The sequence below is a fragment of the Cotesia typhae genome, unplaced genomic scaffold (assembly GCF_013202065.1).
Source record: "Cotesia typhae breed Kobodo isofemale line unplaced genomic scaffold, CoteBio_Ctyphae contig_50, whole genome shotgun sequence".
Lineage (NCBI taxonomy): Eukaryota > Metazoa > Arthropoda > Insecta > Hymenoptera > Braconidae > Cotesia > Cotesia typhae.
Window position 1 is genome coordinate 2,220,786 of NW_027423758.1, and position 22,579 is coordinate 2,243,364.

The 22,579-nt window shown below is 27.1% G+C and overlaps 4 protein-coding genes across 5 annotated transcripts in view; 3 read left to right on the forward strand and 1 right to left on the reverse strand.

Moving 5' to 3' along the window:
• Positions 1-658: 658 nt before the first annotated feature.
• Positions 659-1,568, forward strand: LOC141531862 (uncharacterized). The gene has a single exon (XM_074249927.1). It carries the CDS (start codon positions 705-707, stop codon positions 1,488-1,490), a length of 786 nt encoding a protein of 261 aa, XP_074106028.1. The 5' UTR covers positions 659-704; the 3' UTR covers positions 1,491-1,568.
• Positions 1,569-4,239: 2,671 nt separating this feature from the next.
• Pkaap (A-kinase anchoring protein pkaap) lies at positions 4,240-10,055 on the forward strand. The gene is made up of 10 exons (XM_074249896.1): positions 4,240-4,894; positions 4,997-5,789; positions 5,857-5,980; positions 7,478-7,611; positions 7,686-7,836; positions 7,975-8,092; positions 8,231-8,408; positions 8,486-8,559; positions 8,846-8,898; positions 9,165-10,055. The coding sequence occupies exons 1-10, from the start codon at positions 4,870-4,872 to the stop codon at positions 9,252-9,254; spliced, it is 1,740 nt and encodes a 579-aa protein (XP_074105997.1). The 5' UTR covers positions 4,240-4,869; the 3' UTR covers positions 9,255-10,055.
• LOC141531856 (G-protein coupled receptor 143) lies at positions 10,056-13,480 on the reverse strand. Of its 2 annotated transcripts, none has more exons than XM_074249910.1 (6): positions 13,331-13,480; positions 13,168-13,279; positions 11,622-11,713; positions 11,155-11,333; positions 10,751-11,078; positions 10,056-10,346 (listed from the first exon to the last, which is right to left on the reverse strand). In XM_074249910.1, the coding sequence occupies exons 1-6, from the start codon at positions 13,478-13,480 to the stop codon at positions 10,131-10,133; spliced, it is 1,077 nt and encodes a 358-aa protein (XP_074106011.1). In that variant the 3' UTR covers positions 10,056-10,130. The 2 variants fall into 2 exon arrangements, with proteins under 2 accessions (XP_074106011.1, XP_074106012.1); XM_074249911.1 differs by having other exon boundaries at positions 10,056-10,365.
• LOC141531866 (uncharacterized) overlaps positions 13,401-22,579 on the forward strand; it is a 43,626-nt gene continuing 34,447 nt past the window's right edge. The window contains exon 1 of the mRNA XM_074249933.1: positions 13,401-13,530. The gene's annotated coding sequence lies outside the window, so the exon portion shown is untranslated. The remainder of the gene's footprint in view (positions 13,531-22,579) is intronic.

A 22,579-nucleotide genomic window follows, 5' to 3' on the forward strand; every position in this document is an offset into this window, starting at 1 on the left:
AAAAATTATTCAAACCTATCTTCATCGTTATTTTTTAGATTTTCCGAAAAAACTCCGAATTTCTCGATGATAAACATTTTTAATTTCTTTTTTCTTTCTTTCATATGAAACTTTGACATTTTCTACAAATATCTTGAAAATTTCAGAATGTTGTTTTTTCGATTTATATTTTTTTTTTAATTGAAAAAAAAAATTTTTTTTCATGTCATAAATGAATTTTTTCTATGTCATGGATTTTTCTATCATGTTAATAAAAAAAAAATCCCCATGTTACCATTGGAAAAATTACTATGTTAACATTGGAAAAATTTCTATGTCAGCATAGGAATTTTTCCTATGCAAAAATAGGAAAAATCCCTGTAGTTTCAAGTGCAGGGATGGCCTTCAAGTCAATCGTTTTCCTAATTTGTTATACACAGGTGATGAAGTGGATAACTGTATTGCATTTAATGAAAATAAAAATTTTGTATTAAGTTTTGACCATACTTTTCACAAATACATACAGGTGATACGAAGTTTACCGGGTCTTCTAGTACATTTTATAAAATTAATAAAGAGCTTTGTAGTAATTATTTTAATCTTAACACGCAATACCACCAACATACTTGTTGATCTAGAAAAAAAATTTTTTTAGTTTAAATTCTTTATTATAGAAGGTAATCGTTGGTATAAAAAGAAAAACTATATTATTAAACAAACTTAAAATGGCAAGTTCTGATGTCAACATGGAAGAAGGGGAACAATATGATGAAATAAATAAAATTAAAACAATACAAGATTTAATCCATCAAATCTCGGAAAAAATGAAAAAATTGTGTGGAGACGAATTAAAAGAGAAATATATATTATATTTAGAAAATTTAGTTCATGATAATAAGTTACTCATGAAAAAATCTGAGTTGGACAAAGTAGAAAGCGCAATTAAAAAATTAAAGAGCCAACTGAAAAGTTTTTATTCAACAGTAAAAAATGATTGCACTGACTTAATGATAATAGCCACTGAAATAGATTTGATAAAGCGTCGATTTGATGATTTGCGGGCAGATTATCACAAATTGAAAATTGGTTTAGATAGCGATCCTACAGATGAAAATAATCAAATCAGCGAAGCTTTTAAAAGCGGGAAATATTTGAGTATGTTAATTCACATGTGTGCAAAAGCACAGAAAATAATAAATTGTCACAATGATCGGGTTAGCGAATACAACATGTTCATCTTTAACTTAAATCAATTTATAAGTGAATTTAATCGCGGCTATATTATTTATACATCGCCGGTTACCGAAAAATATTACTCAATATTATTGACCGATATTGTTAAAGAAATTCTAACAATAATAAGCCCGAACGTAGAAGACACCGACGCTCTTGAGATGAAACGTAAAGAAATATTTAGAATATTTGAAGCAAAATATGATAGTGATTTAGCTCGTTTAATTAATGATTCAGCATTAGACGAAATTACAGGATTAGTGGAAGTAAGTCCATAGTCAGAGTTTATAATTGATAGTCAAAACAATTTATACTTTTAAAAAAAAATTCTATTGAATATTTTAAATTTTTTAAAAGTGATAGAATTGTAATTGAGCTTAATGTGTTCACGTATAATAAATATTTATAACTGTTATCTTATGGCCTCTTCTATCTTAGGGCCTCTTCTCTTTATAATGTACATAAATGATATATTTAGTATTGTACCTCCTAAAGCGCTTGTATCATATGCTGATGATACAGTAGTTCTGTGTAGTGGATGTAATTGGTTGGTCGTTGCTGACCGTTTAACTGACTGGTTAAATAAGCTAGACCATTGGTTAAAAGGCAATCAGCTAACGCTGAATGTTGATAAATCTACTTTTATTAATTTTGGTTGTTATACGGACAGTGTACCTAGTAATTTTCATTTGTTCATTAAAGATAGAGAGTTGAAAAGAGTTGAAAGTTGTAAATATTTGGGGGTAGTTTTTGATTGCCATATGAAATGGAACATACATATTTCCGAACTAATGAAAAAAGTCAAGTACTTTACCCTCCTCTTTTATAAATTAAGTAATTGGTTAAACTCATCGATACTGAAAATTATTTATCATGGTCTTTTTGAAAGTGTTATAAACTATGGAATTATTGCATGGGATGGTGCCTATGAGAACGCTTTAAAACCGATTGTAAATCTGCAAAATAAATTGTTAAACAAAATGAAAATTACGGATGATTTGTTAAGACCACTGAAGATTAAACAATCTTTTATTGTCCAAGCTTTAAATTATTACTTTTATGATTGTCAGACATTATATTTTGAGAGAATAACTAATACCAGGTCTAAACAGATAAACTCTTCCAAAAGTTAATAGAACAATAAGTACCAAAAATGCAAATTACATAGCAATAAAATACTTCAATCGACTTCCAAATAATTTGAAAGAACTAAATTATAATAAAAGATTAAGAAAACGTATTGCGAGATGGATTAGTTCAATTAAACTTTAATTAATACTAATCGATATTTTGTGAAAAATTAGTAAAATTATTCTTAAGTTACTTTGTATACTACTGACTAAGTTACTCTAATATTTTGTATAAATTTTTATAAATGTATTATATTCCTTCTGGTGTCTATGCACAGGTGCTTTATGCATCTCTATAGAATATTTTTACCAGAAGTAAAATGTTAAATAAATAAAAATATTTATAATAATTTGTTTGTTTATATACGATCTGAAGTGTTCAGAGGCTTTGAAAGACAAAATTAAAATAAATATTTCAAAAATTTTGTTTGATGTTTCAAAATTGAAAATTTTTATAAGAGTATTTTCTAGTTGCATTTAATTATTATTTATTTTCACTACAGAGAAAAAAAAATGATTTAACCAAGAAAATTGTAACGAAGACCGAAGTTATTTTGGAGCAAGAAGAAATTTTCTTGGCTTGAAAAATTTTAACTTCATTCAAGAAATTTTCAATCTTCCTTAAGATTTTCATGATACTGAAGTTAGCTGACAGCTGTCAATTTTTAAAATTTTTATAACAAATCAATTACAACATTAAAAGTGCTTCTAAAAATTTTCACTGCTAATTTTCTTTAATTTTAACATGTGAAATTTTTTTAATAAATTTTTTTCATAACAATTTAATTGTTATAAGATTCTAAAAAAATTTATGTCTGTCAACTTCAGTATTATAAGATTTTCTTGATTTAAGAAAATTTACACTTGACTCAAGACTTTCTTTCTTTCTGGGTTTTCAAGAACATTAATGTGATGACCTGTTTTTCGAAGACATCCTAATTTAAAATAAAAACTAAAATAAAAAACCAAATTACTTTTTAATCAGTAAGGATGTAGTTGTCGTCGCACGTACGGAATTTAAAAAATTTTTATTTTAAATATTTTTTTAACCGGGTTAAAAAAAAAAAAAAAAAAAAAACAGTAAGAATAGTGAGAAAATTTTCAATCAGTCGCAATTTTTTTTTAAATGAAAATTTTTAAAATTCCGTACGTGCGACGACAACCACCAATCTAAAATTTAAATTTATAAAAATTTATTACTTATCTCGGAGTTGTCATCTAAAAGTTCTTTCATGCCTTTCGTAGTTCTCTGATAATTTTAGGATTTCTGTTATCATCTTGTAAGCCTTTGCAAAATTGATAATATAATTTATGATTATTACAAATAAATAAATAATTTTCTTCTAAAAAAAATCTTCAATTTTTCCTTATACCAGCGGTGTCAGAATGGAGCATCTATTTTTCCCTGTAAAGTGTTGACTGAATTAACCGTGAGAGGCGCTGCTGACATTACTTATTCTCTGGTATAGTGTTTACATCTTATGGTAAAAGTTAAAAAACATGACTGAAAAGTTAACTGAGTCATGACTTAAAAAAATTTTTAATTAATAATTTTTGTTTTCATTAATTAAATTTTTTTATGCTTATTAAAAAAAATTTCGGAGAATAACGAGAAATTGTACATAATTTTAACCATAATACTGAAGTTAGCGATCAGCTGTCAATTTTAAATAACACTGAAGTTAGCAGACGTCTAAAAATTTTTGATTTTTTTTATTAATTAAATTACGACTAAAAAGATATTTATAAAAAATTGTACTTAGAATTTTTCAAGTTTTTTACATGTGACATTTTTTTTTTAATTATTTAATTGAGATCTTTTCAATAAAAAATTTCTAAAAATTTCGAAATGTCGGTTAACATCATTTTCACAATTTAAAAAATTTTTTTAACAAATTAATTACAATAAAAAAATGCTTCTAAAAATTTTCACATGAGGAATTTTTTCATTAAACTAGAATTTGAATTTGCGCGCGCAAGCGCGCGCTTGAATATAGAGTTTGCATATATTTTCATGATTATAATATATTCGATTAATTACATCAGGAATAAATTAATGCCACATATATTTCATCTCAATTTTATATTAAGTATTTTTTTTATAATAATTGCATTATTATAAAATTTAAAAATCATTTTTAATGTCTGTTAACTTCAATGTAATTTTTAACCGACTATCGATATAACAGTTTTCAATAACAATAATAAAAAAATGGTCGATGTTTTGCAATAAATACCCAATGACATTTGATTGAAAAAAATGATTCCGTGATATAAATTGCATCTGTCCATAAATATAAAAATTGAAAATTAATTTATCAGAATAACATTTAATAAAGATCAATTGCTGATGTAATTAAAAGTTGGGTAATTTAGTAACTTAGTAAATATATAAGTAGATAAAAATATATGTATATATTTATGAGGATAAAAATAAAGATACATTACATATTACGTTGCGTGGTAACTCGGATACAATTGACATTTATAATAGATTTGTTTACAATGGTTTCACTGGTACCTAATAATGTTACAATTTTTTAAGAAAACAGGTAACTATAATTAATAATAATAAATAAATTAAATAACAATAATTTACTTTTAAAAATTTTAATAAATACTAATAATAATACAATAACCTCAATTAAAATTAGGTAGAGACAAATTTAAATCTCAAAGCTCACCTGCCAAGTCATCGAGCTCTGAAAAGTCATTCGTTGATGGTTCGTCGCTGACAAGAGACTCGACATTGTCAACGTCAACATCATCATCGTCAATAGGAGCAACATCGTCTATTTTATCACGACCATTAGCGTCTCGTAGTCTAGAGGAAAAGGAAGCTGACGATGACGAAGAGATACGTGACAGTTTAAAAATAGAAATATCATCGGCACGCTCGCGGTTGTCCAAAACATTGAGCGAGATACTCGATGACAAAGATGCGCTAGGGTACTTCATGCAATTTATGGAGAGCCGAGGTAAATTGGCACTAATTAAATTCTGGATGGAGGTTGAATTTGTCAGAGAAACAGCTGATGAGAATATTATTGTTAATAATATTAATTCAAATGATAATCTTACGGCTGATGACAATGATAACCGTCTGAAAGCCGGTTGTAATGGTGATAATGATAATAATGATGATGATAGTAAAGATAAGGATAATAATGATTTTGAAAATAATCAACGACCAAAGACTAGGTTACTGTTAGATAATTCAATGAATTGTAAAAGTCATGATGGTGAGAGTGAAGGAATGTCTAGTGTTTTTCAGGACGCTTTGAAAATTTATAATAGATATATTATTAAGGATAATTTGAGATTGGGAGAGCTTACGGTTGAATTTAAAGCCCAAATTGAAGCGGCTGCAAGTAATTTAAATGCAGTTATGCTTATTAATGGGTTACTGCTGGCGCAGAAGATTGTTTATAAAGTTTTGGAAGATGAGTGAGTTATTTATTTATTATTATGGTTGTTAATTAAGTTATTCATTTTATTTATTTTATTGTTTCAGGTATATTAATGATTTTTTACGAAGTGAATTTCATTGTAAGCATCAAATAGATGTTCTGACGAGCGGTGATGTTAAATTAGCTGATATATTGTTCAACGAAACAGCATTATTTTATTTTATGGAGGTAACAATTTATTTTTATCAATTAGATTATTTTTTGATTAATTTTTATTTAAATAAAATGCAAAGGTATTAGAACTTTTGATTTTTTAATCATCTGCGGATTAAAATCAGACGATATACATCGCGTGCCTAAAGGTAAAAAGGTTTATAACAATTTATGCGCCCTTTTATCTTTGCAAAGGTAAAAGGGCGCATTTTTTTTTTTATTGCCAATGAAGTAATAGACACATTCTACACTTAAAGTTGAAAAAAAAAATTTTAATGGTAAAAAAGCGTATGTCTTTCATTATAAGCCCTTTTACTTTCAAGAATTTGAAATTTTGGTGATTTAAATTTTTTTTCGGCCAGTATACAAAAGAACATATTCGTAGTTTAAAAATGTGGAAAAAAAAACTTTCTGTGATAGTAGCGGTATAAAATCTCAACTGTACAATTTTTTAAAGTTACAAAAGAAAATATATCCAAAAAACAGTAAAGTACGCGTGATTATTTTCTCGCTTTTTATTTTAAGAAATAGTTATCATAAAATTTAAAAACATGAACAATTATCATAAAATTATAATGTTTGAAGAAAAATGCGAAATTTTAAAATATTCAAATGTTATAATTTTAAAATATTACAATTAAAAAAAAAAGCGGGAAATTTCGAAATATTTGAATGTCATCTGTCATTGTGATTTTTTTTGTTACTTAATTTTTACGTAATTTGTTTTTGATTGATTTATTTTCTATTTGTTTTTATTAAACTTTGTAAATGAGGCTGTTATTTTGGCATAACTCGTCTTGTGAAACTATTATTTAACATTTGGTATCAAAACTACAATTTCTTTTATGCGCCCTTTTACCGTTAAGTAATCTTTTAGGATACCAACTTTTTTTTTTTTTTCACAGATTTTTACGTTCTAGACAATTTTAAAACGAATAGCAAAAAAATTTTTTTATACGCCCTTTCACCACAAATCCCTACTAACCCTTAGCTATAAACCCTTTTACCTTTAAGCACGCGACATACTCCAGAATACTATATTAAGATTATTAATTAGAAATTATTTTTTTTTTTTAACATATTTCAATTTGAAACAGTTAACTTTTTTTTTTTTTTTTTTTTTTTTAATTTATTTATTTATTTAACATTCTCCGAGTTATAAGTTCAATGGAAACAGCTGTTAGTTTTTGCCTGTCAGAGTTGACATTTAAGATAAAGTTATAATCTGTTTAGACTTGATAAAACATGAAACTTGAATAGGATGAGTTTAAAATAAAATACACACTACAAAAACTTTACAAAAAAAATATACATTTTTTTGGGACTATTTATATAATCTAGAAAATTAATATATATTTATATACACTCAAGTCTAAAGATAAATTTTCTCTTGAAAAAATAGAATTTTTATGAGTTGATAAATTTTTTTATCAATTTTCTGATACATTTTTTTTTTTTTAATGAAAGCATTGCTTTAAATTAAACAAACTTTTAATTAATAAAATTATTTAGTTCATGGAAGTAGAGAACAAACGAGGGCTACTAGATTTCTGGATGTCTGCAGTGAATTACAAGCAAAATCTTTTAGCAAAAACGACTAGTGACCCAACGGAAGCCCAAGCTGATGCTCTGGTAATATATGAAAAGTAAGTACTCACTTTTCAAAAAATTAATAATAAATAAATTGAACAATCTTCTAATAGCTAATTATTAAATTTAGGTATTTTAGTCTCCAAGCGACGATGCCTTTGGGTTTCACAGATAAAATAAGATTTGAAATAGAACAAAATATATGTCGCGAAGGTGACGATGGTCCACAACCAGATTGTTTCGACAAACCCAGTATAATTGTATATAATTTTTTAACAAAAGTAAGATGATTATTTTATTTTATTTTTTTTTTTAATTCATGTCACGTATCATTTCACTATCATCGGAATAATTACTGACACTAGTTATGAAAATAGAATAACAGAGGTGATAAACTTATCAGAATTTTATCATTGCAGCATTATCTACCTGCCTTCTTATCTTCCCAGTTGTATTACAAATACTTATCAGAGTTAATCAGCGCTATTCAAAGTGGCGCTTGTGCTTCTCACTCCCATCAACGTTTAAAAAGAGCAGGTAGTAATAATTGTTATTATTATTAATCATTTCGATGAAGTTTAAAGCGATGCAAATAATTAATTGACGATAAAAAATGTTTGCCTTTAATTTTTATCAACATGTATGTCTCATTAATGTGAATTATAATTGTTTCAGAGTCTGACTGTAGCAGTGAAATAAGTATTTTTAGCCTAGGAATGCACGATACATCACAAATGAGTAACAATGAGGATGATAATCGTTCATCACGTGATAATAAAATAAATGGTAGTTTAAATATTGATACTCGGCAACTTTATGATCCCGATTCACTCTGGAAACGTCATAAGTACAGGTAATGAAGATCGATTTTACGGTTTATTGTTTTTAATTTAAATCATCAATTAAATAAATTATTTACATTTTTTTTAGTTTGAGTGTCGGATATGTTGATAGTATGGGACGATTTGTCACTGAGATAGAACGAGATCCTCATCGTAAATATGGTTAATAAAATTTATTATTATTATTATTTTCAATATTTATTTTTCCTAATAATAATACTTTATAATACTTTTTAGATTTTTTCAGTTAATTGGCTACCCAGTCTAATACAATAATTTTTTTTCCATCTATAGACATCATTGAACGAAGTAATTCAGATCCCAGTGAATATAATTAAATTAAAAAAAATTGTTGTATTAGACTGGATAGCCAGTTAAATAAAAAAATCTAAAAATTATTATTATTATTATTTTGTTAAAACTTAAAAAAAAAATTATCGCTTTTCAGAATCTCGTTTATCACGAGCAGTCAAGAGACTTATCCACTTGGAAGAAGATAAGGTAAAATCATATATTTACATTAATTATTATTGATCTTTACTGTCGTGTTCCATATACTTGGATCAATATAAAATAAATCTTAGGGGAAAAGATAATCACTGACAGTTAGCTATTGAATTTTTTTTTTTTAATTAAGTTTGTCCATGTATTTATTATTATTATTTATTTTAATAATTATAACTTTGTCTTACTGAGAAGTGTACTTATTCCCTATGATTTATTGTAGTTATTATTATAAAAAATTAATTGATAATTTAAATAAATAGGCTAAAGAAGAATTAGCGTGGAAAATAGCAGAGATGATTGTACGTGAGATAACGTCGCTTACTTTGGGTGTACCAGAACTTCCATCTTGAATTTTTATTTATTTATTTTTTCTGTAAAGTATAAAATCTTTATTTACTAAAATTATTTGCTGCCGTTGCTGGAAAAAAAAAAAAAAAAAAAAAAAAACGAGACGTCTCGTGCCAAAATCAATCGCCGATTTTCCAAGTATCGTACTAAAATTTATCTGTTTTATTTACATATAAATTTTACGTTCTATTTAATTGAGATTACTGCATAGTATTTTTTGATATTTTTAAAACTTTTTATTGACAGTTATTATTATTATTTTAATTATCATTACCTTACATTCAGGATTATTTGATAATTATAAAAGACTTGTAAAGTTTTTATTCCATTAGTGGCATTATTATTTTAAATAAAAATATTTTTTACTAAAAATTCTTTCAATAATATCATCCATGACTTTGATAAGATTTTTTTTTATGATTACTGAGAAATGTAAATAATTTTTTGTACGATTTATTGTCATTTTATTATCAATAGTTATTAGAACAAAATTTATATATAAATGTATTGATAATTATAATTAATATCTTATAAAATGAGTGTTGTATTCGATTAGATAAATAAGAGAAACTATTTTTTAAATCAGGAAAAAAATCTGAAGGTGCTAAACATCCAATTTGATAAAATGTTAATTAAAAAAATCTAATTCACTTGAGTAATAGAATTGAAAATTCACTGAAAATTTAACAATTATTGTCTCATGTGTATAAGAATGACTGTTTTGTATAAAGAATGGTCTACGTACCTGTATAATAAATAAAATAAATAGATAATAAAATTACAAATTACATCAACAGTTTAAATACGATGTATAAAAATTATTTTATTTCATTTGATTTTAACTTAATTAAGAAATAATAAAATCAGTCTTGTAATTTTCATAGAGATGACGAGCCGTTTATACTCGTGTGCGGTGTACAGCATTCATATTGCGGTGTCAACAATGGTGATACTTCATTCAATTCATTGCTGTTATATTTACCAGTTGTCACCAATTGCCCCAACTTTTTCCACCATGAAAAAAATCGTTCTCGTTTACCCCATCGCTGATAAACCATTGCATTGAAAAACGCTTGTAGCGGGTTTGTTGCGGCCTAAAATATTCATATTTTTCTAAAAATTATTTTATAAAATATTTTTTTAATAATTATTTTATAAAATATTTTTTTAATAATTATTTTATTAAATTTTTTTTAATAATTGTTTTATAAAATTTTTTTTTAATAATTATTTTATAAAATATTTTTTTAATAATTATTTTACAAAATATTTTTAATTTGAGAAATTACGTAGCTTTTATGTATAGCTTATATATAATTCTTTATAAAACTTAATAAAACGATTTTTTCAATTTATCATTAGTATTTTTAACAAAAAACATTAAAAATTTAATTAATTTACAAATTAAACTGCTCGAATTACCAAAATGGTAAATAATTTAATTTTTCAATTCATTTTAGGCCTTAATAATATAACAAAAACTCATTAATGAACTTACCATGACATACCACAGTGCAATAATAACTTTAGCGGGCAAATTAAACCAAAGTATCCACAAAAGTATTCCGTTAATCAAGTTAGGTAGCCAACAAATATAATAAACTAGATTAATCATCGCAAATTTAACTTGAATAGTTTGCACAAGTTTCCTTTCACGTCCAGTCATCTGCGCCATACTACATGTGACTGCATTTTGTAAATCTTTGGTTGATGATATATATAATACTGGATTGACAATCATGACAATGCCCAACAATAAATAAGTTACGCAGTAATTTGGTAAAATCCGTAAAATAGCTGTGCTCATTGTTATTGACTCGTGGCAACTGGAAAAATTTTTTGTTATCCATTCAAGAAGTTTTTTTTTTTATTTATGTAATTAAAATAATTTGAATTTATTACTTTGCCTCTGGGATGTAAAGAATAGATAATCCGAATGTTGTTAAGAGTGCAGGACAAATCCAAGCAGCTGCGTGATACCATCCATATTTACCTGGTCGTTCACTCAGCAATAGCTTCATGTCTATCGCATAACACAACGTCCAAATCCAGGTTGACATGTAAAAATATTGTGTCCATGCCTGGAATATTTTGAAATAATTAATATTGATGAAGAATACACTTTTTAATGAAAATTAATTTAGCAGATATTTGATAATTTTTTTAATTTTTGTAACAAATAAATTATGACAAGAAAAAAATAAAAAAAAAAAAAATTGACATCTAGAAATTTAAAAAAATAAAAAATGCAATTTTTTAAAAATAGTTTTTTAGAACAAATTTTTTTGCTAAATAAAATTAAAAAATTGTCAAGTGACAGCTAACTTTAATGTCATCACTTTTTATTATTTTTTAATTAATGATCTTACCGATGATAAAGCGCAAAATATGACATTTGATGTGTCTATTGCTGGCATAATTGGTTTATAAGTAATCCATAATATTGAACGAAGAAATACTCCTGAAGAAAATAAAAAAATTTTTAGTAATTAATCTGGAAATTTTTTTTATTTTTATTACAAATTAATTAAAAAAAAAAATTTGCCCTTGTAATTTTTTAATAATAAATCATGAGATTAAAGTTAGCTGTCACTTGACAATTTTTTAATTTTCTTTAACAAAAAAATTTGTTCTAAAAAATTATTTTTAAAAAATTGCATTTTTAATTTATTAAAATTTCTACAAGTCCATTTTTTTAATAATTTTTTTTGCAGTAATTTATTTATTAAGAAAATTAAAAAAATTGTGAAGTGACAGCTAAATTTAATGTTATTCTAATTTAATAAATTAAAAAAAAAAATAAAAAATTATAAAAAGCGTCGGCTAACTTGATTATTATAAATAATTTTAGTTTTCAGGAAAATATTTTGACAGCTTTGTTTATTTTATAAAAAATAATTTGAAATTAGAAATTTTTTCAAAATCGATTCAAAAAAATATTCATGTCACGCATTGATAGTTTTTACGATAAATCCAAAATGGCGTTTATAAAAAATAAGAGAATCTTAAAAACTTCACACTGAACTATTGGAACTAAAATGTCCTTTTAGTTCCAACTTCAGACTACTAAAGTGTGTAATATAAGCAATATGATGCACTGAGTTTTAATTTTTTAATCTATAATGGGTTCTAAAAAATATTATATTTAATTTAAAATTTTTAAACGTGAGTTTGGAAACTCTTATAATTTTTAATTAATATTTTATCTCAAATATTTGAAATTATAAATAAAAAAAAAAAAAGAGGTTAGGTTTGTTTTTACTTGTCCAAATAAGTTTCTTCAATTAAAGAATTAAAAAAATGATTAAATTATTGTAAACAGTACTTTGTTTTAAGTTTTGTAAAAACGATCAATAGATTGTTAATTGCTTAATATTTTGATATTATCAATATTACAATATTTTTCTGAAAAAAGTAAATTTTATTTCAAAAATACAAAATTTTGAAAATTTTTATAATGCTGAAGTTAGCCGTCCGCTGTCAATTTTAAAAATTTTAATAACATATCAATTGTAATAAAAAAATGCTTCTAAAAATTTTCACTTGTAATTTTCATTAATTTTTACATGTGAAACTTTTTAATTAATTTTTTTTAATAATTGCATTATTATACAATTTTGAAATAATTTTTAATTTCTGCCAACTTCAGTGTCATAAATTTTTAATTTAATTAAATTTTGTAAATTTATTTTTTCCTTTTTTGCAATTAATTTCATGAAAAATTTTATCAAAAATAATTTTTCCAACCGAATAAAATTGATTAATAATTTTATTTTTAAAAATTCAATTCCATATAACTCATTATCATTCAATAAAATAAAAATCATCCATTATTATAAAAAACTAACCTAATTTTTTAAATCAAACCTAAAAAAAAATTAAAGTAGCTATATTTAGTAAAAATAAATAAATTACCTAGTGATGCAAATAAGTCTGCGACAGCGAGCCAAATAATGATTTTCCGGCTTCTCGAAGAAGAAAAATTCTGCCAGCGATATTGATTGTAAACTTCTTCTCTGGGTAATATCTAAATTTTAATAATATAACAATAACTGAAAATTAATAAAAACTTTTTTACCTGATAGATAGCACCAATAATTCCAATAATTGATGACAGCATACAAACAACATTATAAACATCAGTGTTGAATTCCTGCATTATAATAATAGCCATATCGGTATTATTGTTGTGCTTGCAACAAAATGTTTGGATTGTCGGATCAGCCATCGTTGTCACTTTTTACAAAATAAATCCAACATCCAACGGCACAAAAGCAGGTAAGTACATATTATAATTAATAAAATACACCAACTTATTTAGAGTAACTTTTGTACTGACAAACTTGATGCCTCATTGAAGACATTTTTTAATCTGATGTAAAAAATCTGAGACAAAAAAACTTTGAGATAAACACAGAACAGAAGAACGATAACGTTGTTGATGATGATGATAAGAACTGACTCGAAACTCTAGTTTGTAGAAACAATAGTAGGAAAATACAAATATTTCTTTATTATTGTGAGATGCGCTTTTGTATTATGTGATGTATTATTAAATATTAAAGAATTGTCGATGAAACACAAAACAACCGGTTTTAGTTTTGTTGGGGATAATATTATAAGTACACTCATATTTACATTCACATTCTCATCAAAAAGTTTTAAACTAATACATATTTATGAGTTCAATGTTATATATACATGTATGTATGTTTATTAAACCGGACAAGATATCTTACCTTGAAACCCCACAAGATCATGATCGATCGATTGTTTCCTTCATCAAAACCACATTTTACTTTTCTTATTTTATGATTTATTACATACACTGATGGAAGAATTTATTAACTATTAATAATTTAATTTATTTGAAGGCAATTATTTAATTTATTCAATTTTAATAAATATTTTTTAACATTCAATAAATATTTATTTGGAAGGAAAGTACGTTTATTAATAGTTAATAAGTATTTATTAATAGTTAACAAATATTTATTAACAGTTAATAAATATTTTGTTGAGTGAATTTGTTTCGCTTGCAATGTCATGTGATATGAAGATTGTTTATAAATAAAAATCATCTTTATAAATTATTTGCATTAATTATATTACATTATAATAACGTTTATTGTAAAATATCAAATTCTATCACAGCTCATAATTATCTTTTATATTTTTAAATATTAAAAACGTTAATTGATTTAGTGAATTGAATTATTATAATGTATTTCAGCTATAGGGTTGTAAAAAGTGTCAAAAAAATTGCTATTTTCGCTTTTTATTTTAAATAAATATTTTTTAACAATTAACAAACATTCATTAACCATTAATAAATATTTATTAACAGTTAATAAATTTAATTTAATAAATTATTTATTCTGTTAATAAATATTTGTTAACTGTTAACAAATATTTATTAACATTTAATAAATTGTATTGTCACGGGGCTCCTTCATTACCCGTTGAAGGTTCTCACCCTAGCCGCGGTTAGTTATCGACGGATCACAAAGCGCTGTGGTCTAGGATGCTCGCGCAGTAGAAATAAAATTTACATAAGTTCCGGGGCCTAGAAGATAAGTGTTCCGGGAGTGGGGATAGTCCCACACGAGGGACGAGTGAAGTTGCCGAACGGAAAGGCGACATTGTGAAACTGGAGCCCGATCAACCAACACGAAATTTTGGAAATACCAGGTAAATATTAATATTCCTCAGAGATTCCTGTGGAACCTTCAGAGCGATTATTTTAACTTGTAAAATTGATAATTACTGCTAGGCATTTAGCCAGCCTAATTATCCAATAAAACCGTTCTAACTATCCTGAATTTCCAGATAAAATATTGCTAAATATCCCGAGCTGCGACGCAGTGAACCCGAGTACCGAGAACACCGTGATTTTGGCGGACAAGGTTACCTCTATTAGAAGTCAACGAAAACAAAGAGAGCTGAACTCAAGTGAAGAAATCGTCAAAAAGTTCTCAGGTACCAAATAAAGTTTAACCTCGGAAAATTATTGCGTCGTCCCCGGAAACTCTAGGCACAGGCCAGGTTCCGTCTTCCAATCACCCTACTTGATTAATTAATTAATTATTCGAATTTAATTAAAATATCTAAATTATAAATCGAGGTCAAAATTAGTTAAATCAAAATTTGAACAAATAGAAAATTCAATAAGTTGGAAGAATTTCAAAATTAAAAATAAAAGAGGTTAAATTTAGAATTAATATTATTATAAAATTGGTCAATTAAATTTAAATTAAAATTTTCAAATCAGAAATTTTGATATCGACAATTTTGAGTTAACTGCGTCATTTATATAAGCGATATTCTGTCGATTAAATTATTACAAATTAGAAATTAAAATAAAACTAAAGGAAACTAAAATTAGAAAATTGTCCAAGTTAGATTAAAATTGACCAATAAAATTAACAAGTAAAAATGAATTAAAATTTTAATTAAAATTAATAATTATAATTTACTTTTAGAAAATTATCAAAAATTATAAAATAAAATTAACATAGACACAAATTCCTTAAATTAGAATATTAAAATTGTTAAATAGTAAATTAATTTATAAAACAAAATTACAATAGAAAATTATCGACAAAAGAAAATTTGTTCAATAAACTTCGATAAATGAACTTGTCAAATTCCAGTACGATGATTTCAAAAATAATTAACATAAAATTTAGCCTTGGGAAATTTTTACCAAGTTGAAGACGAAGTCTCAAATCTTGACTGGAATTCAAAATAGACATAAGCCGATTATTCAGGCAGTTTGAATTCGAGTAAATTTTAGTTAATCTAACATTTTGGTTGAACAAAACGCTACTGTGATATTAATAACTAAGCAACCAGAATTTAAATAAAATTATTTATCGAAGTCAAGTTAGAAACCGGGAGATTTGATTCCCAGGAAGTTATGTTGTAAAAAGTATTTTGGATTTTTAAATAATTGTAAATTAGAGTCAAGTATGTAATTGGATAAAAATTGTTTTATTGAGAATCGTGTGTGTGTGTGTGTGTGTGGAAAACATTTTACAGTATATACTCCTCGTTCACGGGCTGTCGAGGAGGTTAGAATTAGCAGGTTGTCGACTAGCGTCATGGTATCCTCCTCTGTCCTAATCGACTTCAGGTTCCTTAGTCCCGTAGTGAGGGTCCTGTGGACAGCGAAAGGGCTAAGGACGGTATGAACCTTGGGCAGGGGTCCGGGCGACCACCCAGGGCATATCTAGAGTCTTAGAGCGTGAGGGTCCTGTGGACAGCGCGACTTAGTTAGAAACTGCGGTATAGACGCTCCATATGAGGGTACCGTCAGGAATAAGAACTATGATAGAAACTACGATATAGACGCTCCATATGAGAGTATCGTAGGAATAAGCAACTATAATAGAAACTGCGGTATAGACGCTCCATATGAGGGTATAGCAGGAATAGGCACTATGATAGAAACTACGATATAGACGCTCCATAAGAGGGTATCGTAGGAATAAGCAACTTTTGTAAGTATGAGTGTGTGTGTGAGAATTGAATCAGGGTTTAACTATTGTCATATTGTTCAAATAAATTGATAATTCAAGTCAATTTTAATTGTTGTTATTTGTGTCAAATATTATAATTTCTCTCGACCCTGTGATATCTCTCTTGCTTGGACCGGTTCTGGAAACCGTGATAAAAATTCCAGTGGCGCCCTAATTATTAAATTTAAATAAAGGGGTGACCAAGGGACGGCTCAAACCCGTCACAGTATTTAAAAAGTAATTTATTAACTGTTAATAAATATTTATTAAATCCTATGAAGTTAAAAAATCATTTATTAACAGTTGATAAAGCTTATTAAATATAAACAAATCCTTCTTTCAGTATACTTTTTCTTTATTTTGATTTATTCGTTTTCTAATAATTAATTCTATTACTTATTTTATTTCAAAAAATAATATTCAATTTTTAGTTTGATTTATTGAAATTTTTTATAAAATTTTAAATGTTGGAAAATTAAAAAAAAAAATATCAAGTTAAATTTAAAAATATTTTTTAAGTTAACAAAATAATTTTTTTAATAAATATAAATTTGTAATTTTAGTATTGAATTAAAAAGCTCCAGTTTTTTACTTGAAACAAAAAACAAGACATTACTTCTTTAATTTTTGCAAACTGGTTTAAATAAAAAAAATTTTTTTTTTTTTAATTTATTTTTTCAATAAATGATGGATGTAAAAACAAAAAATCGTAATCAAAAGTATTATCAAAATATAAAAATTTATCGATAAATTTTCAATGAACATAAAATATTATAATTACAATTATTTGAAAGTAAATATTAAACAGTACAAACAGTAGAACTAATAATCTGCTTTTCAAAATAAAGATTGAAAAATTTGAAGGTGATATCTGAAATAATAGCCGACATTTGTATAAACACAAAATAAAAAAAAGTCTATATACGTATGAGATATTTTACAGGTGGAATTTCATTAAAATTTGTAGGCAAGAAGAATTTTTTTTTTTTTTTTTTTTTTTTTTTTTTTTTTTAATTATGTAAACTTACCTCTTACTATGATTTTTAGCATCATGTCAAGGCATACTTCCTGGTCTTGATTACCATCAATTATCGCAACTAAAAAAACTTACCTCAAGTTTCATAAAAAAAAATACTCGAAAAAAAAAATCTTAAATAATGTTAAAAAATTTTTATTGAATAGAGTAACATAATGTTTACATTAAAAACTGATTACATTTAAAAAACGTTTATTTAATTAAAGAAATCAACTAAAATACGCACTCTGTTAAAACAAAAATCAAATCGTTGTAGTTAGGTGAATAGTGCAAGTAAAATAAATACCAATCATTGTCGATTGTGTTGAGGATATATTTAAACTGCAAGCTTTCATAGAGGAACTCTCCATCGCCCCTTGATGTATCGCTTCTGTCGACCTCTCGAAGTCGTAGGAACTTCAATAATGCGTCTCTTTGTTCTACGTTTTGGCTTAGACTTTTCTTCTTTTTCCTGGCAGTCATTATTGTCAACAGTATCCTTATCCTCACTATTATTCTTAAAATTTTCTTGCAAGTTAGAACCATTCAAGCTCTCACTTTCCTTCAAACTTTCTTCGATAGAAATCACCTCCATGTTAAGCGAGAATTTAAAAAACTTGCTAATTTTTTTATTATTGTTAAAAATAGCACAGTAAAGTCTTATCTGATTATAAAAAAACAGTGATAATTTTTAATCTTATCTTAATAACAATATTATACGTAGTGCGTTAATAACTGATTTATTACCGGTGATCAAATGCAGACCTCCTTCAACGGCGTCTTGAAATAAACTGAAGTTTAAACGTCTAATGATATTTTTAAATGATAAACTTTTTACTGTTTACTCTTGATTTCTTCTTTCAACTTTACAACAACATTCTCTGATTTCCATGTTTATCCTGGCACCCTCTGGCTGGCATACTAATAATGCTTCTTTTGCTTCGATTCTTCTTTTCTTGACCGGCATTTTCTTCCTCGCCTTTAGCTGGGTCAATTGAACATGAATCGACTTTAGTGATTTCTTCGCACACTTTACTTTCTTCTAAATTCTTTCCACACACGTTCATTTCGTTGGAAAATTTATATCAAAGTTTAAAATAAAATGATAAACGATTGATATAAATTTTAGCAGAGTTCTTTCAAATAATGATGTCTATATTGTTTGATGTTCGGGCTTTAACTGACGGTAAAATTTTTCCTTCTTCTTAAAGGTAAAGGAGTTGGGTTTTTACGATTTCACAATGAATTATTTACTCAAATGTTATTATTATTAGTCAACACAGACGTTCAAATTTTTTACGGTTTATGAAGTAATATAAATTTAACTTTAATTAACATATAAATTTGTTTTTTCCTTCTTTTTTTTTTATGTTCCACTTAGAAGGGCCACTGCTGTAATTTAACAGTCAAAGGTTAATGCACTTAAAGCGTTTTACTGAAAAAAAAAAGTCTTCGGTATCATCCGAAATTTTAAATCCTTAAATCGTTAAGCCCGCTTTATTGTGTGACTTTATTACGCAATAATTTGTGCTATTAACGTTGTTGGTATAGCTTCATTGATTTATTTGTGATTGTAATTAGTTTATCACTGTCATTGTCATTACTCGATTTGTCAGTAGCTAACTTTGACGCGTCTTGAGTGTTTATAAGTAAATAAAGAAAATTATTTTATACATTGTTCATTATCGGAATTATTATTAATGAGTGTTTACAAAAAAACAAGTTATTAAGAATGATTATAATTATAATTAGATAATTTTTTGAGTAAATTTTACAAGTTTTCAAAAAATTTTATAAATTAAAAAAGAAAAAAGTTGAATATTACAATTTTTGAAAAAATGATATAATCCAAGATTCTACTGAGTATAATTCGAATTATACGGGATATTTTTTCAGATTATATCCAGTGTAATCTGGGGCGGTATAACCAGAAAAATTACTTGGTCAAATCGGAGATTACACTGAAGATAATACAAAAATAATTTAGTATAATCTGGATTATATATAACATTATCTGAAATTTTTTTTACCACAGATTACACTGAGTATAAAATAGGAGGATACGCAGTGTAATTTTTTTCTTTCCGTGCATTTATAGAAAATAATTTTTTAGCTTTAAAAATTAAATTTCATACATCAACTGACATTGATCTTTAATAAAGAAAGCGTTTATTACACATTGACATTTATCATCATGACAAACTGAATTCTGGGCGACACAATGTTCATCAGTTGAACAAAATCCGCCTAAAATCTGCAAACAACTGGAGCCATCTTGTGTAATAAAGTTTGTTTTGCATATACATATTTTATCTTCTGAGCATATCGCGTGCCGAACTGCAGCGCAATCATCATCATCCTGACATTTTTTGCCGAAGTGCAAAAATTAAATAATATCAAAATTTATTCTTGTAAAAAATTTTGTTTAATTAATTACTACACAGTAAAAAATTTTGCGTCGATGCGTTAAAAAATTTTGTGTTAAAAATTTTTATGTTAAATATTTAAGACAAAATTTTTTAACGTAATGACGCAAAATTTTTTACTGTGCGGCAATTTAATAAAAAAAAAAGATTGTTAATATTTTTAGACTAATTTATTAATCAAATATTTTTGATTTACTTTTCATGCATTTGTTTTTAAATATTGAGTTATAACCATCAATGCATTGACACTCATTATTTTTACAAACAGCATTATCCACTCCGCACAACTCATTATGCCAACAAAATGCACCCAAAAGCGGTGAACATAAGGCCTCGTTAATTACAACATTGTTGTCTCTACAGATGCATTTTTTATCTAAAGAACATTTCGCATGTAGTATGTCAGTGCAGTCGTTATCTGTTTTACATGATTTTCCTAGTATCGCTAAAAAAAAATAATATTTTAATAATAATGAAGAGCGTTGGATCTAAAATATTAAAATTTTTTTTAAAACATTACATATTTTTTTTTATCAAAGTTCGTCAAAAATAGAATTGTAGGAGTTTGGCAGGGTTTGGAAATAATTAATGTGAAATGTATTAAATTAATTGAGTGAAATGTATTTTGTTATGAATTACAGCGTGCTATTAGTTATATGTGCAAAAACGGAGTAAGTGGAGTATATGTATATATGTGTGAGGCAACAGCTAGTCATGCGCGGCGAGTATGCGCGAGTACAATGCATGTGTGTGTGTATTACTAGATCTCCAACACTCTCCCTTAATGCAGCCGCATACATGTCATATATATATGCAAGCCTATTGAACGTTTTGGAGTCCTAAGGCCCGGGTTAACCCCACGTGGGTTGCATTTGGTAATGATTTAGTCAGGATATCGGCGATCATCCTCTCAGTCGGCGTATGTACTACGTGGATTAACTGGTTTTTCACGGCTTCTCTGACGAAGTTGAACTGAATTCTGACGTGCTTCGTCCTATCGTGGAATTTCATTGCTGTCGTCAATTGTACTGCACCCTCGTTATCGCAGTAAATTAACCCATCTGACACTTGTGGGATTTTTAATTCTTGCACAAGTCCTCGCAGATACATGGACTCCTTGGTGGCCTCTGTGAGCGCCTTGAATTCGGCTTCCGTCGTCGATAAGGCAACAGTCCTTTGCTTTCTTGACTTCCAGCTGATAGCTGCTCCTGCCAACAAGAATACATATCCTGTGTACGATTTGGAGTCTGCTGGGTCGTTTCCCCAGTCGGCGTCGGCGTATCCTGTGATTTTGTCCACAGGTCGATTGTACACCAGTGACAAGTTCGTCGTACCTTTTAGGTATCTTAGTACCCTCTTGGCGGCACCCCAGTGTTCTTCGTTGGGCCTCTCGTTAAATTGGCTCAATACACTGACGGTGTGTGCAATGTCTGGCCGGGTAGCAACTGACAAGTACATCAAAGATCCAACAAGTTCTCGATATTCTGGATTTTTGACTTGTTTCTCGGGATCTTTTCCTGGTCTCAGTTTCGTCGTTGGGCTAGCTGGAGTGTTCTGTGGGTTGCAGTCACTCATGTTGAACTTGTCCAACAATTCCTGGACGTACCTCCGCTGGTTCAAGATGATTTTGCCTTCTTCTTGTTTTATCTCGATGTCTAGGCAGTAATTGGCTTCTCCTAGGTCCTTGATCTTGAATGCCTTCTTTAACCCGTTCTTCAATTTTCCCATTGAATCTTCGTCGTTTGAGGCCATCAGCAAATCGTCGACGTAGACTGCCACCATGACGATCTTGGTACCCTCTCTCGCTTGGAATAAACATGGATCCGATATCGTCGGTTCCAATCCCAATTTCTTCAGCGTCGCGCTCAGTCTCTCGTACCATTTCCTCCCGGATTGTTTCAATCCGTAAATCCGAAAAAAAATAAAAATCACTAAAATTAACATTAAAAGCTTTTGTTACGTCGAAAACGCAACTAAAATTTAATTATTTTTATCCTAGCCGTTAGGCTAATAGATAAGGATCTGAAGCTTTATGGGAAGGGGTTGAAGTTATAATATAAGAAAATGAATTCAATTTAATAAATATATTATAAAATTATCATACAAAGATTTGAATTATTAAAACAAACATAAAAATCTCAACAATTAAGAACTTACTTAAATGAACACTTATGTAAAGAAACTTACCGTTTCTTTACATAATTGAAATTTACTTTACTAACAATTGTTTTTTTTTAATCTGACGCGTGGTTTCATTGAAACTTATAAAAACTTTTTCGATGTTAACACTAGGACGTCAGGACAACGAGAGATATTTTTGTTGAAAATCGTAAAGGTGTCGAATTTTAGGGCGTTACTTATTTTTA